At 38.7% G+C, this 15092-nt stretch overlaps 1 protein-coding gene across 1 annotated transcript in view; it reads right to left on the bottom strand.

The window, feature by feature from the left end:
- The window catches only part of nrp2a (neuropilin 2a), a 79680-nt gene that overhangs the window by 62446 nt on the left and 2142 nt on the right, over positions 1 to 15092 (bottom strand). Inside the window, exon 2 of the mRNA XM_016239357.1 lies at positions 8105 to 8282. Within this exon, the coding sequence (XP_016094843.1) occupies positions 8105 to 8282 (178 nt within the window). The remainder of the gene's footprint in view (positions 1 to 8104; positions 8283 to 15092) is intronic.

Raw genomic sequence — 15092 nt, 5'->3', positions numbered from 1 at the left:
CTTACATATCCATGTAAAGCATCAGAAATCCTTCTAATGCATAAGAATTCTAATGAATCATTTTAACTCTGAGAACAACCCTAGACTAGGCAAAACAGGTCAAAATCTGATACCTCAATCATTTTCAGACTTTTGAAATGATTATTACCGGTAATACAAATTACTATAAAAGTTTTTTTTTATTAGGAAAGGAAATTATTTACTTTTACATTAAACAAATACTTTTAATTTAGAGAACACTCTTAGACTAGGAGAATTATTTTTTTTTAAATGGCATCAAATATTATGACTTTTTTTTTTTTTTCATTTTAGGGATTTTTTTCCCCCTTTTTTTTTAGGGAAAAAAATTTGATGATATTATATTTTTTCCACATTGTTTTTACTGAATGAATACAAGAAAGAATATTTCACTATTTTTATTTATATTCACCATTTATATCCACCAGCATTAGAAGCAACATATACTGTATTTTTACTGAATTGTTTAAATGCAGTGGTTTGGCAGTAACAAACCAGAGTTTTAAATCAATTAACTGTAACTGAACTGAACTAAACTGAACTGATTTGCATAAATGAATGGAACTTCTTCTACTGAATTTTTCAATCATAGACATTAATTGGGGACAAAGAAAAATAAATTTGCCTAACTTAGTGGCTTAATCAAAATCATCATGGTATTCACAATGTATTTTTAAAGCTACTGTACAAACTGTACTATAGGTAAAACCACACACACACATACACACAAAACTCTCACTCACTTTCTTTCTGTGTCCATCTCACCTCAAACACTAGAAAAGCTGGGATGAAGGCTTGTAAACTGTATGCAAGTGTAATTAGGTTGTAATTGATTTTGTAGGGGCTCTTGGCTCCTGGATTAGCAGTGACAAGTGAGTGTGTCAAATGTGGATATTGAACGTCTCTAGACGCCTCCACTTGGCTCCGGTGCATTTCGAGATGCGCTTGAAAGTGCAAACAAACCAGGATGCCCATTGATCAACAGAAATGCCCGGATCACTTATTTACCTCACAAAAAATACTTGTATCAATTTCACAGCACTTGTGACTGAACGCAAGAAGCCTTTTCTCATTATCACAGCAATATAACATCGTTTTATAGGCGTAAAGCTCAAATTGTTTACCGCGGTGCAATAGAGCTGCGATTATGCATGCTAATTATGCACGATTCAATGGTTATTCAGGTGCTACAGGCGGTGATGAAAACTCCCCAGACAGCGGTATGTTTGTAAGTGTGAGTGGGGAAGAGAGGCTTGACACGAGGAGGGCAAAGGCCCTGTGTCCCTGTCTCATGTTCAGACATGTCTTCCTCTACAATCTCACTTTCTGTCTCCTCTCCCCTCCAGCCTCTTCACTGCTAATTGCTTTTCACACCTACGGTGTTTTTCAAGCATTTTTTTCAGGCCTACACAGTCCCCCGAGGTGTCACTAGCTGCCCTAAAGAGCAGTTTGTCTGGAGAGAGGCACAGACAGACAGATACACAGGGGTACGGATGCTACTATCCATGTTTGTTTGTGCATATACAGTAATATAGCGTGTTTGTTTCTTGGTTCAAATGAAAAGAGATGTGCTGTAGTGGCACTGGGCATAACACAAGCCTGGACCCCACTAATCTCGGAACCGCCTGAAACCGACTACCTACACAATAAACAACACTTCAGCATGTGTTTTTAAATCATAAGACCCTCTTGGCTTGCTAAAAATCACTGCTGAATCTTATATTTGGCTCAGGAGCCCATACGCACATATTGTAAATAGCAGTGGATGTATAAAAATAGTAATATCAGGCATTGTGGAATCTGCTATAATAATGTGTTCTTCTATGTACCTTATAGCACCATAAAAATAACTAATGGTAGCCTGGTGCGATATACAAAGGGTAATTATAGATACCATGATATATATTTTAAAGTACCATGGTACTGCCACATTATGTGATCACTGAATGATGCTACTGATACAGTTCTTTATAAATAGATTTTTTTTAAAGAATCAAGTTTTAACTATGTTGCATAACATAACATAACAAAACATAATATAATATAATATAATATAATATAATATAATATAATATAATATAAAGTATGATGCTTAAGAATCATAGTAATTAAATGATACCATGCCATGGTATTATCGTAAAAAAATACGTTTTTATATAAATTCTAAAATACTTTTTTTATATACAGGAACTAAAACTGATATCGACAAGCCATTTCACATGTGCTTAGCTTAGCTTTAACTTAGCTGGAACCAAACAGCTATTATAGTCTGCGTAGCATATCTTTATTATCATATGAAGATGTCCTGTAGCTCTATCTTTCTTAAACTCAGCTCAATGGCTTTTTCAGAATATAATTCTGTCTGACACACAATCACATTGGCTTTACAATATCGAATAGCACAATGGCCGCTCATTTGAATTCTGCCATGCTTTTAGGCCAGCAGCCGCAGGACGTGCTCCAGGACAGCTCGTCAACAGGCCAAGACACTAAAATTGAAATTAAATAATGCTGAGAGTCTGCATGGAAAGCCGCACGCTCGGCCCCTGGGAGGGCAGCCTAATAAGCTATAAGTGCCTGTGAAATATTAAATAGATGCCGGGGAGGGTTCCCAAGGGGAAGGGAGGGTTGCCATCTTCAATACGGTCGGGAAACAAATAGCATGGCTGTCCGATACAGCGCTGACATTTACAGATGACTGGGGTAGACCGCAAGAGCCTGAGGCTTTCATAAACAACACTAAAACTGGCTTTAAAGCAACATTTGTGACATTTTTTCCAAAACTCACACCTTTAGGAAAGAGAATTTTCTGGCCTTCCCAGACTCAGCAAGTTCCCGTCAAAACGTGCCATCTCCCAATTCCCATTATGTTGCCATTGAAAGCCTTAGGCCTCATCAGAATGCATTAGGTCCTTTTTTCCATCAAGGATATTAAAACTTTTTTTCGGGGAAAATTGGCTTCTCGGGGTAAAGAGAGACTTTTTTTAAATCTTTGAATTCCCAAATGTGTCACTTTATACTGCGCCAGACTGATTGCGTTTTTTTTGAGCTATCAATATCTTGATACACTCCGGGGTTGCTGATATATTTCCAATGCCCTAAAAACATCACTGAAACTGCTCTATCCTAAAAAAAAAAACATTATTGACCTATTTGAATCATTAGGAAGTCGTCAAGCTACTAAGACAAGTCTTTGCTAACTTTGATGTATACATATATAAAGACCATTGATATCCAGAAAATTGATTAACTGTGGCCAGTTAGTGGACAAAGGAATAATTTATGTACTTGCCAATAATGCTGACAAACATATAGTTGCATTTCGAACTAGGCTGTGACTTGAATTGAACTGATATGCAGACAAAAGCTTTGCGTAGGTATTCTATGGCAACTTCCAATAACACTATAGGAGCTGGAAACAATTTATAATGTTCATTGAGCAATTATTGATCTAAGAATAGCCATTATTATAGCTGTTCATTGTAACTGTGGTATTTCTATTTATGTGATGTTCATTTTGTGCACATGACCCCTGTGGCCTTTGCTCCACTGGTCTGTGACCTTCTTGACCATGACCTCACTCTTCTGAACGTGCTGGGTGCATTGATTCTTCATTAAGGGCAAAGAACATACATTGATCCCCTTCCCTGAGGAAAAGTGAAAATAGGGTGATATCATGCTTGCAGTTTAGAAACGCTGATGCTGCTCAATAGCTTAGCACCTCAACATCTGCAGATAGCGCTGCATAGTAAACGTGAGAACTTTCATCACTTGAGTAGAGCGCAGACTCCCTTGAGTGATGCAGACTTCATCGCACATATCTGTCTCACTCTTACCAGTAATTCTTCTAGATTCCCTCCTCAGCCCAAACAACTGTCTCTCTGTCGATATTTTATGTCTGAGAGGTGATTCGCAATCAGATCTGGTTTCGACTTAAGCCCTTCCACTGCAGTACAACATTTAAATCCTTCAACAACAATTTACTTCCTCCTCTGTATGCATTACGTGAACTCAGTATTTAGCATTCAGAAGGAACTTGCTGTTTGCATATAGAGTAATGTGTTAGGGTGAGAAAATATAATGGGATCTATTTGGAGAATGACAATGAGGCAAACTGGGTGGAGACCTGAAGGAATGGACTGAAAAAATTACTTAATAGAAGACAGATGGATGGATGGATGGATGGATGGATGGACGGATGATGGATGGATGGATATATAGACAGACAGACAGACAGATAGATAGATCTCTAAGTGCAAAAGATAGAGATCACTTCTCGCCTCTCTGCCCTTTTTCTTTCATCTCAAAGGAGAAGAGTATCACATTAAAGATATGGCCAGATATTTCATTTGCCATTTTTATTGCATATATCTCAGATCAATCTGCTCACAGCCCTCCAGGTAAAAGCCATAAGACTTTGCTCGTGGAATAAAAATTCCCTGCTGAAAGTGCCCCTTGAAAAATGTCACTGATACCACACCTATCCTAACTACATCATGTGAGCCACAAGATGCTTTTTAGAAGCGCATTAGTTAGTATGGTTTAGGGCACAAGAAGCTGCTTTGACCTTGTCTAGAGTAAATTGTGCAAGCTAAGCAAAACCGAGGCAGCTCCTCCGAGTAACAGAGACTCCGAGCCAGCACTTATAAGCACAAGGTGAATTTAAATGTGCTTGCTAGTGTGTGTAAGTGTTTGCCATCTAAAAGACGGAGCCAGGCCTTTCAATCATACCTCGCTTAAATGTGCTGACGATGACTCATTGTATATATCAAAATACAGATGGAGGAGATGGACGCTTGAAGTGGACCATTAGAAAGAGACCAGTTTATGAAGCACAGTAGCGTAAAGCATCTGACACCTCTTGCAATTTTTCATCACACATTTCTTTCCACTTTACTTTCCCTTATTCAGACTGTGAGACGGAGTAATGAGGGTTAAGAATGAGTGTGGTAAATGGGCAGTGTGTGTTTTCTGGTATCGTAATCTTGCAAGCCACAACTACAAAAGCCCTTACAGCTCAATTTCAGCCTACTACTGAATTGACGGCATATAAACAGCAACATTAATTCCCTGATAATGTTGAATATCAGCCTCAGACTCTACATTCTCAGAAAAAAAATAAATGTGCAAAAATTTTACCTTTAGAAGTACAACAGCTTGTCACTGGGGTAGAACCCATAAAAGGACATCGTTGTACCTTATTTACCCCTAAGGTTCATAATAGTACCTCAAGGGTTCATATTATAGCCTACTACTCTAAGATACTGATATGCACCTTTTATGCATAGATAAGACTCAAAGAGTATTGCCCCGGTGAAAAGCTGTGCATCTAAAGTACAATTATTGCCCATTGTTTTGGATATTGTGTGGTGCACACAGCAAACAAAAAAAAGAGAGCTTTCCCAAAATGGCAAACTCTAATCTGATGGGCTGGTTTTACTCAATATCCGCTATGGCAGGATTCACAGCTTTATATCAGTTTGTCAGGAAACCAGGGGGGGTTATGAATGACGAGTTATGAATGAATGAAACACCTTTGTCCGCTTGAGAAACGGTGTCTCTTCCGTGGCTCGGTATGCTTTCAACTCGTTTTTTTGTCTCGAGTAAGACACTGTATGACATTCACGTTACATGATTTGACAGATTTTTACGTAGAAAGGGCGACAGCGCACCTCATTAAAATAAATGACATAAGTGGTTTTCATAACAGTTGGTCATATTCAAAAATGAAACTAAAATTAATCATCTATGAGAGCAAGGGGGCCCCCTGGTGTTTCGGGGGCCCTACGCAGCTTGCATACTTTACATATAGGGAGGATAGGCTCTGCCTGGAGGGGTACCTTCCAGAAGAGTTTAGCTCCAACCCTAATTAAACAAACCTAAGCCAACTAATCAAGGAGCCTTCCAGGCAGGTGTGTTGGAGCTAAACTCTGCATGAAAGTGGCCCTCCAAGAACAGGACTGGACACCCCTGTTTTACTGTAACTAACTATTCATTCACACACTCTCAAGCAACCACCATTACTTTTTCCCCTGAACTAAGAGGCCTGACATTTTCGCCTGTTTTTGGAGTCCAATTGGGAATGTGTTTCAAGGTAATACCTTTCTGAAACCTTTGTACACTCTATCTCATTTAGGAATCCTAATCTGAACAACACATATAGCCAGAGCTGTCCAACCTGATGAAGCCACCCAAGCAGGAAAAGAGATTGAAGATTTGTACACAGCAAATCCAGAATGTTCATTTGGGGAGTGAGGGGGCATTAGCCTGAGCTGTATCAGCAAAAGACATCAGCCACTGAGGTGTGTATTTTTGGTGTCTGTCCTTCTCTCTATCTCTACCACTTTCTCCCAATGTCTCTTCCTAGACTGTTTGGATAAAACCTCCAAATGTACCACAAAGCAGAAAGAAGCGAATATCTTGCTTGTTTACACAAACATATATGAGGACTTGACACATGGCCTAATTTAAATGATACCCGTATATTCATAGCTGGTTGTTTTTTAGGGGAATCCAACAGATTTAACTGAGACACACACTTCCCTGTTGATGTCATGCACATGGGCGGCCCGTGGGGAAGCCACAGCGGGTTTAAACCACTCATAAAAGAAAGTGCTTAAAAACAACATCAATTTCACACCAGCAGGAACAATACAGCCCTGAAGATGACAGATAGTAATTTCAGACAGTAAAATCCCAGACAGTAATTTTGACTAATATATCCAAAGTACAAGACCATTTGTCATTCGTCGAGAGAGTCTTAATGGAATAGTTCACCCAAAAATGAAAACTCAGTCATGATTTTTTTTAATTCTCATGTTGTATCAAACCTGTGGGTGAGTATTCTCTTTTTGATTCCCCAGAAGAAAGAAAGTCATACAGGTTTGGTGAGAAAATGATCACAAAATTTTAATTTTTGTGTGAATTATCCCTTTAACATTGTACACTTTGTACAGATTTGTCATGACTTTGGGGAATAGATCACCACATTGCACACTCTACTCAACTTTGTTTCATTGCCTGCAGTCGCTGCTCCTATTAAAAAGTGTGAATGCTCCTTTAGAGGTCTACACCCCATTAAAAAATCAGAACCTAAATTCCCTTTGAAAATTTGTTGACGAACAATACATCTTTTGCCATCTGTCCAAATGTTAGAAGTGTCTTAAACAATTACCTTGTAGGACAAGGGTGTCTAATCCTGCTCCTGAAAGGCCAATGTCCTGTAGAATTTAGCTCCAACTTGCCCCAACACACTTTTCTGAAAGTTTCTAGTCTTGATTAACTAGTTCAAGTGTGTTTAATTAGAATTTGATCTAAACTTTGCAGGATAGTGGCCCGCCAGGAGCAGGTCTGGACACACTTGTTTTAGGATATCCTAAGTCTCACAGCTATATGGGACAAGGGCAACTTTGGTCCTGGAGAGCTGACGTTTTATTTTGAGATTGAGCTAAACTCTTCAGGATAGTGGCCCTTCAGAACCGGAGTTGCCAATCCCTGTTCTATAGGGTAATAGAAACAGTGACATTGGTAGAACCGATCTACTGGTCGTTGTAATTTAAGGCAGACTCTGTGAAGTGAGAGCCTATGGATGAACGTAATTAATTTTACAGCTGAGGGGAAACAGTTCCACAAAAAGCCTTCTAGACGACTCCCTTTCCCAGTGACAGCTGCACTGCATCCCAGCGTAAGCCCTTTAGGCTCGCTCTAAACCCTATTATATCTCTCTTAACTTCACCCTCAACGTTATTCCTCTCTTCACATAGTTCCACATCTCCGGATCGCTTTTTCTCCCAAATCCTCCATACCACTATCTCTTTCTCACACATCCTCTCTACCCCTTCCCCCTGACTCACATCTTTCTCTCTCATCCGATAAATTATGTGTATTCAACATCTTCCTCTTTCACACCCTCTTTTCCCTTATCTTCCACTTTCGCCTCATCAACAATTCCGCACACAGGGCAGGGTCTGCAAATGCTCCACTGGAGGTAAATTAATTGCACGCACATGCTTATCATTCCATAGGACTAGTACTTAATTTCCCCCTTTTTCCAGCTAATTTCCTTTATCCCAGACTTTCTTCTCACCTGCAATCCAGTCGTTCCAGCTCAAAGTGGGGGTTGAAGTTTAGCACGATGCGCTGAGAGGGTTCGGGTGCGCTGATCACCCACTGGCAGCTCTGATGGGGTGGGTATTCCAGAGGGTATCCTGGAGATGTGATGTAACCAGCATTACTGGCATCCAGCTGGCCTCCGCATGTCTCAACTAAGACAAAAGAGAAATGAGAATGAGAAAGTGAGGTGAGGTAGAGTGCTAGATAAGTTAGTTATTAGCCACATACTTAATGCTAATTTGGTCAAGCAGTGCGGTCTGAATTAAATACATAAATCACAAGAGCTAGCAAATCCTTGAGCGAGCACTTCATGGCTACTAGGAATACTTATAAAGTTGTCAAAACACACAAGGGACAAAAGCAATGCTATATGAAGTTAAAACCATCATTAAATCAACCTTAGCCCTATTGTGTTCATTAATACAAGCTCCTGCAAGTAGTTGGTGCATGTTGAATGATGTCACAGAGGCCTCTTGAAAATACATCTCATTATAGAAGTTGGTTGGGGGAAAATGGTTGGGAATGCTGACTTAAAGCTAAAATAACATCTCCCTAATGGCATTGCTATGTGGATACTGTATTTCTACAGTAAATAAAGCTTTTAATTTGGCAAATTCCGTGACATGACGCCCACATTTCCAATTATCTTATGTTCTTTTAAGTTATCCCACAATGTTCATGTAGAAGTCTGGAAGCATTTAACACATTTCTGATGCTCTCTACAAGATATAATAGTCCACCACAGCCAACTCTGAGACAGGAAGTGACACGCAGGTCTCTTCTCTGGAGGTTCAAGAGGTCACCCCTAAAGCTGCAATGGGATCCAGCATAACAAAGCCTTTCTTCTACCACCTCACCCAATGTGGTTTCTCTGTTATCTTCACCAAACACTCCTTCCACATGCTAGCATTCACGCTAACATGCGCAACAGCCCTTTTTCATGCCGCCCTCACACATAGAGAATATCACTCTGGTCATTATTATTCTAAATGGAGCTAAGATTAGGAGACAGAAATACTTTCTGGTCTTTCACCATGACAACCGTGCAGTGAGGGTTTTTTTAACCGCATACCAGTCAAACGACAACTGAGGAATTAGCAGATGGGTCATTCCTACTATGCAGCACATTTTCATGTCACCTTCACACAATATTTAACTTACAATTTGCATAAATGGAAATCAAATGTATTTGTTTTCTTTTATCAGAACATCCCAATTATATTTATTTTAAATCAGTTCATTATTTAAGCTTGAATTGATGATGCCATTGTTGGCATGTCTGCTAGTCTCTGCAAAAAATTAAAAGCAATGCATTAAAGGGGATAGTTCACCCAAAAATATAAATTATGTCATTAATTACTCACCCTCATGTCGTTACAAAACCGTAAGACCTTTGTTGATCTTCGGAACACAAATTAAGATATTATTTATGAAATCCGAGAGCTTCCTGACCCTCCATAGACAGCAACGGACAGCATCAGTGGTTTAACTGTAATTTTATGAAGCTACAAGTATACTTTTTGAAGAGAATAAATTGTTGAATGAAGTCCTTATTTTTGTTTTCTTTGTGCACAAAAAGTATTCTCGTAGCTTCAGAAAATGACAGTTGAACCACTGATGTCGTTAAAGGGGATAGTTCACCCAAAAATATAAATTATGTCATTAATTACTCACCCTCATGTCGTTACAAAACCGTAAGACCTTTGTTGATCTTCGGAACACAAATTAAGATATTAATTATGAAATCCGAGAGCTTCCTGACCCTCCATAGACAGCAACAGACAGCATCAGTGGTTTAACTGTAATTTTATGAAGCTACAAGTATACTTTTTGAAGAGAATAAATTGTTGAATGAAGTCCTTATTTTTGTTTTCTTTGTGCACAAGAAGTATTCTCGTAGCTTCAGAAAATGACAGTTGAACCACTGATGTCACATGGACTATTTTAACAATATCCTTACTACCTTTCGGATTTAATTTGTGTTCCGTAGATGAACTAATGTCTTATGTGTTTGGAACGACACATGGGTGAATTTTCATCTATCCATCTATGCATGTGTCCATCTCTCTCAATTAAGCTAGCACAGCGTAAACCATTTAAATAACATTTATTATTGTTATTATTATTATTTGCATTACATTGAGGATTTTTGTGTTCACAGTCATCGTGAAAATAATGTCACGTTGCCAAAAAAACGGTCCTAAAAATAGGTTTAATTTCCTTCTTCCTTATTTTCTCCTCTTATTTTGTGCTGAAGATGACTTGACAGTTCCCTTACAGCCCTCCTCCCATGAATTCCTCACCTCATCTCGGTATTATTACCCAATATATTACAGGAACACAAAAGGACAGACAGATAGCAATCATTCTAGCATTTTCATTCTGTCTGCATGTATTCTCTGGCTGTGTCTATCGTGCTATTGTGTGTTTTCAGGGAAGAGGGTCTTGAGGATAAATCCATGAGGGGGGATTTTGCGAGCTTGGCACTTTTTTTTTTAGACAGATCTGCCCTTTCATGTAGAGAGACAGAAGGAGAGAGAGGCTACAGACAGCCCCGAGAAGAGATTTCAGACCTGGTTGCTGGAATGAACAAATAATAAAAATAAGGTTTGTGTAACTTTAAAAGGCTTGTTCATCCCAAAATAAAATATTTATTCACCCTTATGTAATTTCAAACTCACATTTTTCTTTTTTTTCACAAAAGCAGATGTTGAAATGAGAATGATGACAAACAAATATGACCATAAACATCCATAAAAGCTGCATAAACATGGTCCATATGTGTGCCATCTTTTCTGTGAGAAACAAACTGAAAGTCATCGAGCTGTGACTGGATCACTGGTGAGGTGAATCTGTGTGAACAAATCATTCAAACCAGTTTTGTGAACCAATTCACTCAAAAGATTTGATATCTAAATTAACATTTCGTTCATACTGCACATCACCATTTCAAACATGACATCCCTGGCTCTTCTTCGCACGTTCATGAGAAAAGTAGCCATGTCCGGTTTGCAAATAAATCATTCTTTTGAGTCAGATCTTTTCAATTAATCCAGTTTACAAAACCAGTCTAAAAAAAGTTTTTCACAGATCAGACCGGTTTACCTCTCAGGTTCGACTCACTGACTCACTGATCCGGTTGCAGTGGTTAGGGATCACTGGAGGGAAAGTTTACCAGTAAACAATGACTCGTATTTCAGTCTGAAAGTCAAACATGTTTAGAACAACATAAAAGGTGAGGAAATAATGACAGATTTTTCTCTTTTTTTAGTTTAATCCCTTAATAACATGAGGTTCTAGCTGATGCTTTTAAAGACTAAAAGAAAGACTAAAACAAAAGGGGATCTAAAATGTACAGCCCTCTAAATACGAATCACTCTGTGCGTGTATGTTTTGAGCACGCACCCAGATGTTTTGTGTTCCTCTCTGCTGGTCTTCATTTCTATTAATGGGATCATCGCTGTGCTGAGCTGTCACTGTAGCGATAAGTTGCATCCATGTAGAGAGACCATGATATATCTCCATCTCTCTCACCCGCTCTTTTTCTCTCTGTTTCTCTCTTCATCCTTCCATTCGCACCTTAATTAAAAAGTGCTGTCACCCGCGGTGAGGAAATCAGCACTGATCCATTCATCCTTACCAAAGCGTTCTCGCTCACTCTTTCTCATTCTGTCTTTCTCACGAGTCTCACTACCACCTAAGCACTCACCAAAAGAGTCCAATAGGCATCCATATGAAATGAATTTAATTTTATTCCTCTTACAAAGCTTTCATATGGCTTCAGGAGACATGAAATCTGGCGCACAAGTCATATTGACCACTTTTATGATACTTGGTCTGCTTTTTCCATATAGGTTTGTAAAAACATGAGGGTGAGCAAATGATGACAGAATCTGTGGTTGAATTATCCCTTTAAAAAACATAGAATTTTTCATTTTCATGACTGAAATGTCTTGGTTTTGCTTTTTGGAAAGGGTTCCACACCTTTTAATTTCTTTACAAAAGAGCTACCAAGCTTCACAAACAGCACTGTTAGATCATTATAAACCACAAGATTATCAACTGGATCAGAACTAAGTGGTATAAAAATGGTACAAGATGTCAATATTCCATAAATAATTATATGTATTAATAGTAATCACAGTATATGTATTATACCAACATTAGGGTGTTTATAAGACATAAGACATAAAGAACAAATGATTGCTAAATTAACGTGGAATTCAAATGCTGTACAGGTGACCATGCATCAGCTATTTTACAAAAACTCAGAAACGCAGTTCACCCACTCAGATTTGAGAGATTTTATAATGCACTTCAGTCACCAATTCCCAGTGTGCATCTGATCGTGCATCATAAATTTTACAGTTATCGCTCACCGAAACTTCTGCGGTGCCCTAATTTACAAACATCAATGTCTCACGTTGTCTGTCTTCACTCTCACACCCACACTCATGCTCCACTAAAAGCTCAAAATGACACTAACTAGGAGGGGCTGTTTCAATTATTTATGCTATATTTTTAATTCCTCCTCAATTCAAGCAATCCAGGGAGTTCTCAGCACCCACTGCCTCTGCAGGGATTGATCCGGTCGTGGTTTCCTGGCCCCAAATGCAAATTTCTGACCTTCTTTTCGGAGCTAGCTTCTGCATAGATTAGTATTTCTCCTATTCACGAAACCCAGAAAAATAGGATGAAACGGCATACACAACCACTCGGGGTGTTGTAGATGAAAAGAAGATGTGTGTAGATACGTGTGTGCGTCTATCTGTCTATTTGCAGGAACGCTGGGGAGAACTAAGTGCTTTGTTTGTTCACATGAAGTATTTATATGTGTCTCTTTATCCTTTAATCAGGTGTGTCAAGCTAAAGTGGACACAAAAATGTTGTCCTAGAGGTAAAGAAAAGCTGCTAATATGCAATTATCGTAATTACTAAAACTACAACGCTGTTCATACTAGTGATTTAAACAAACCCTATAAAAATAAACTTTGGTTAAACTTGCACTGTTTGTGCTGCAAACGTGAACAAACTGTGCAGCTTGGTGATCAATCAGACGTGGGAGTTTACCTGGCAGATGATAAAATAGGCAAAAGCGTCCCATATAGAAGGACCAAAAATGATGGAAGTGGGTTTTTTATCAATAAGTAACCACCAAAAATATCCTAGCAAAAGCATAGAAACACACAATACTGTATACCACCTAGAACACCTCTTAAAACCACATAGCAACACCCTGGCAATCATCCATTACATCCTAGCATAATGGAAGCATGTTTTGCATGTGCAAACACCACTCAAAAACAATAAAATGCAGTTTAATATGCTCTCTGTCACTTTGTTTTCCAAAATCAAGGTGCAATATAATAGATGTCTACCTCTAAATAAGTTACAGGTTCCTTCAACTTAAAATACCCAGTAGAAATGCAATTGCAAACAGGCCAAAATGCATCAGTGCAACAATCTTGAACTTCTAAAACAGGAGAAAATTCTAAATTAAATATCTGGTAAGCATCCTGGAAGGATTCATTGAGAAGGTTCCAGATTTGAGTGCAGTGTTTGACAAAATGTAAATAGGCACAAATAGAGAGGCTGGTGAAAATAGTGTTTTTGAGAATAAAAGAAAATATGCCACTGCAACGACACTATTAACACATGGACAGTCTGATATCATTCTATGTGGGTCAAGGTGTCACTTTTTGGCCAGTACAAAACCAAAAACTGAGAAAGGCCCCTAAAGGCATGGATCTCACACAAGAGATGCTGTGTCTTTGTTGTCCATAATTCAGTGCACTGTGTTGCGCTTGTTGCAGTCGATGCTGCTCTGGGAGGGGGGGCGTTACAGAAGTACCTACGAGAGCGCTGCATGTGTACGGTTTCAGGCTGCGGTCCAAATGGGTTTTTCAACACCCAACCTTAAAATAATGGCATAATTGTCTGCAACAAGATATGGGCTTGCAAATCAAAACTGTTTACACAAATTACCCCCTGAGTAAATATGAAAACAATTATCAAAATGTAATTGCAGGCGTTGCTAATGATCACAGAAAATAAACAACATTGTAAAATGCCATCTCTATTCAACTGCTGAACTCTGCACTTCAAACAGTGCAAGCCCTATTTTTTTTAAAGCTGCTTTAGTCTAGCCACTTTAAAGTGGTTATTCCTAATAAGTAATATCATTTGCAATGCCACCGTACCCATAAGCCAGCTGCTCCAATTATGAAAGTTTGTAGCCTATCTGTCAAGAGCAATAATGCAACAATGGCATAGAGCCTAAATCAAGCCAATGTCATCCATAAGCAAGTAGGGTTCATTCATTCGCAACTGCAGCTTTCCATTATTTGAAGACCTTTCACCACTGATTCTAGCTGCTTCATCGTTTTTTCAACCTGTTGGTCTAAAACTGCAGGTGCTGCTGTACTCTAGATAAATGTATGTTCTTTGAGAAGACTAGGGCATAAAGATGACTGTAAATTGCACAAGAACACCATTAATATTATGTTTATTATCACAATACCTCACTAACTAAGAGGTTTTGAGCCAAACATTACACCCCAGCTTGGTCTGGAAATCTTAAGTTGTCCAGATTCCTAAGTCAGAATGTCTCTGTTTCATCTTTAGACATGCAACTATCTAAATAAATTTTTTTTTTTAAAATACAATGTCTCGTAAGCACTTATTCTAGGGATGTAAGACTGCTTGGCAGTCTTTTTCTCCACTAAATAAAACCAGAAGCTCTCCTTTTCTCAGCATGGTTTGCCTGGACAGCAGAAACACACGTCGCTTCGCTTCGCCAGGAGAGAAATCTGTTTGCCATTTACGGATAGCCTCACTGGATGGGAATTTAGACACACCGATACCTAATGATTTCTTAGAGGAACTTTTTAAAAAAGTTATCCGATTAGGCTTTAAAACCTTTACCGTTGAAATTGGAACCTTTAAGTTTTTTTTTTTTTTTT

The sequence above is a fragment of the Sinocyclocheilus grahami genome, unplaced genomic scaffold (genome assembly GCF_001515645.1).
Source record: "Sinocyclocheilus grahami isolate Dianchi unplaced genomic scaffold, SAMN03320097.WGS_v1.1 scaffold563.1, whole genome shotgun sequence".
Lineage (NCBI taxonomy): Eukaryota > Metazoa > Chordata > Actinopteri > Cypriniformes > Cyprinidae > Sinocyclocheilus > Sinocyclocheilus grahami.
This window is presented reverse-complemented; position numbering and strand designations above follow the sequence as displayed.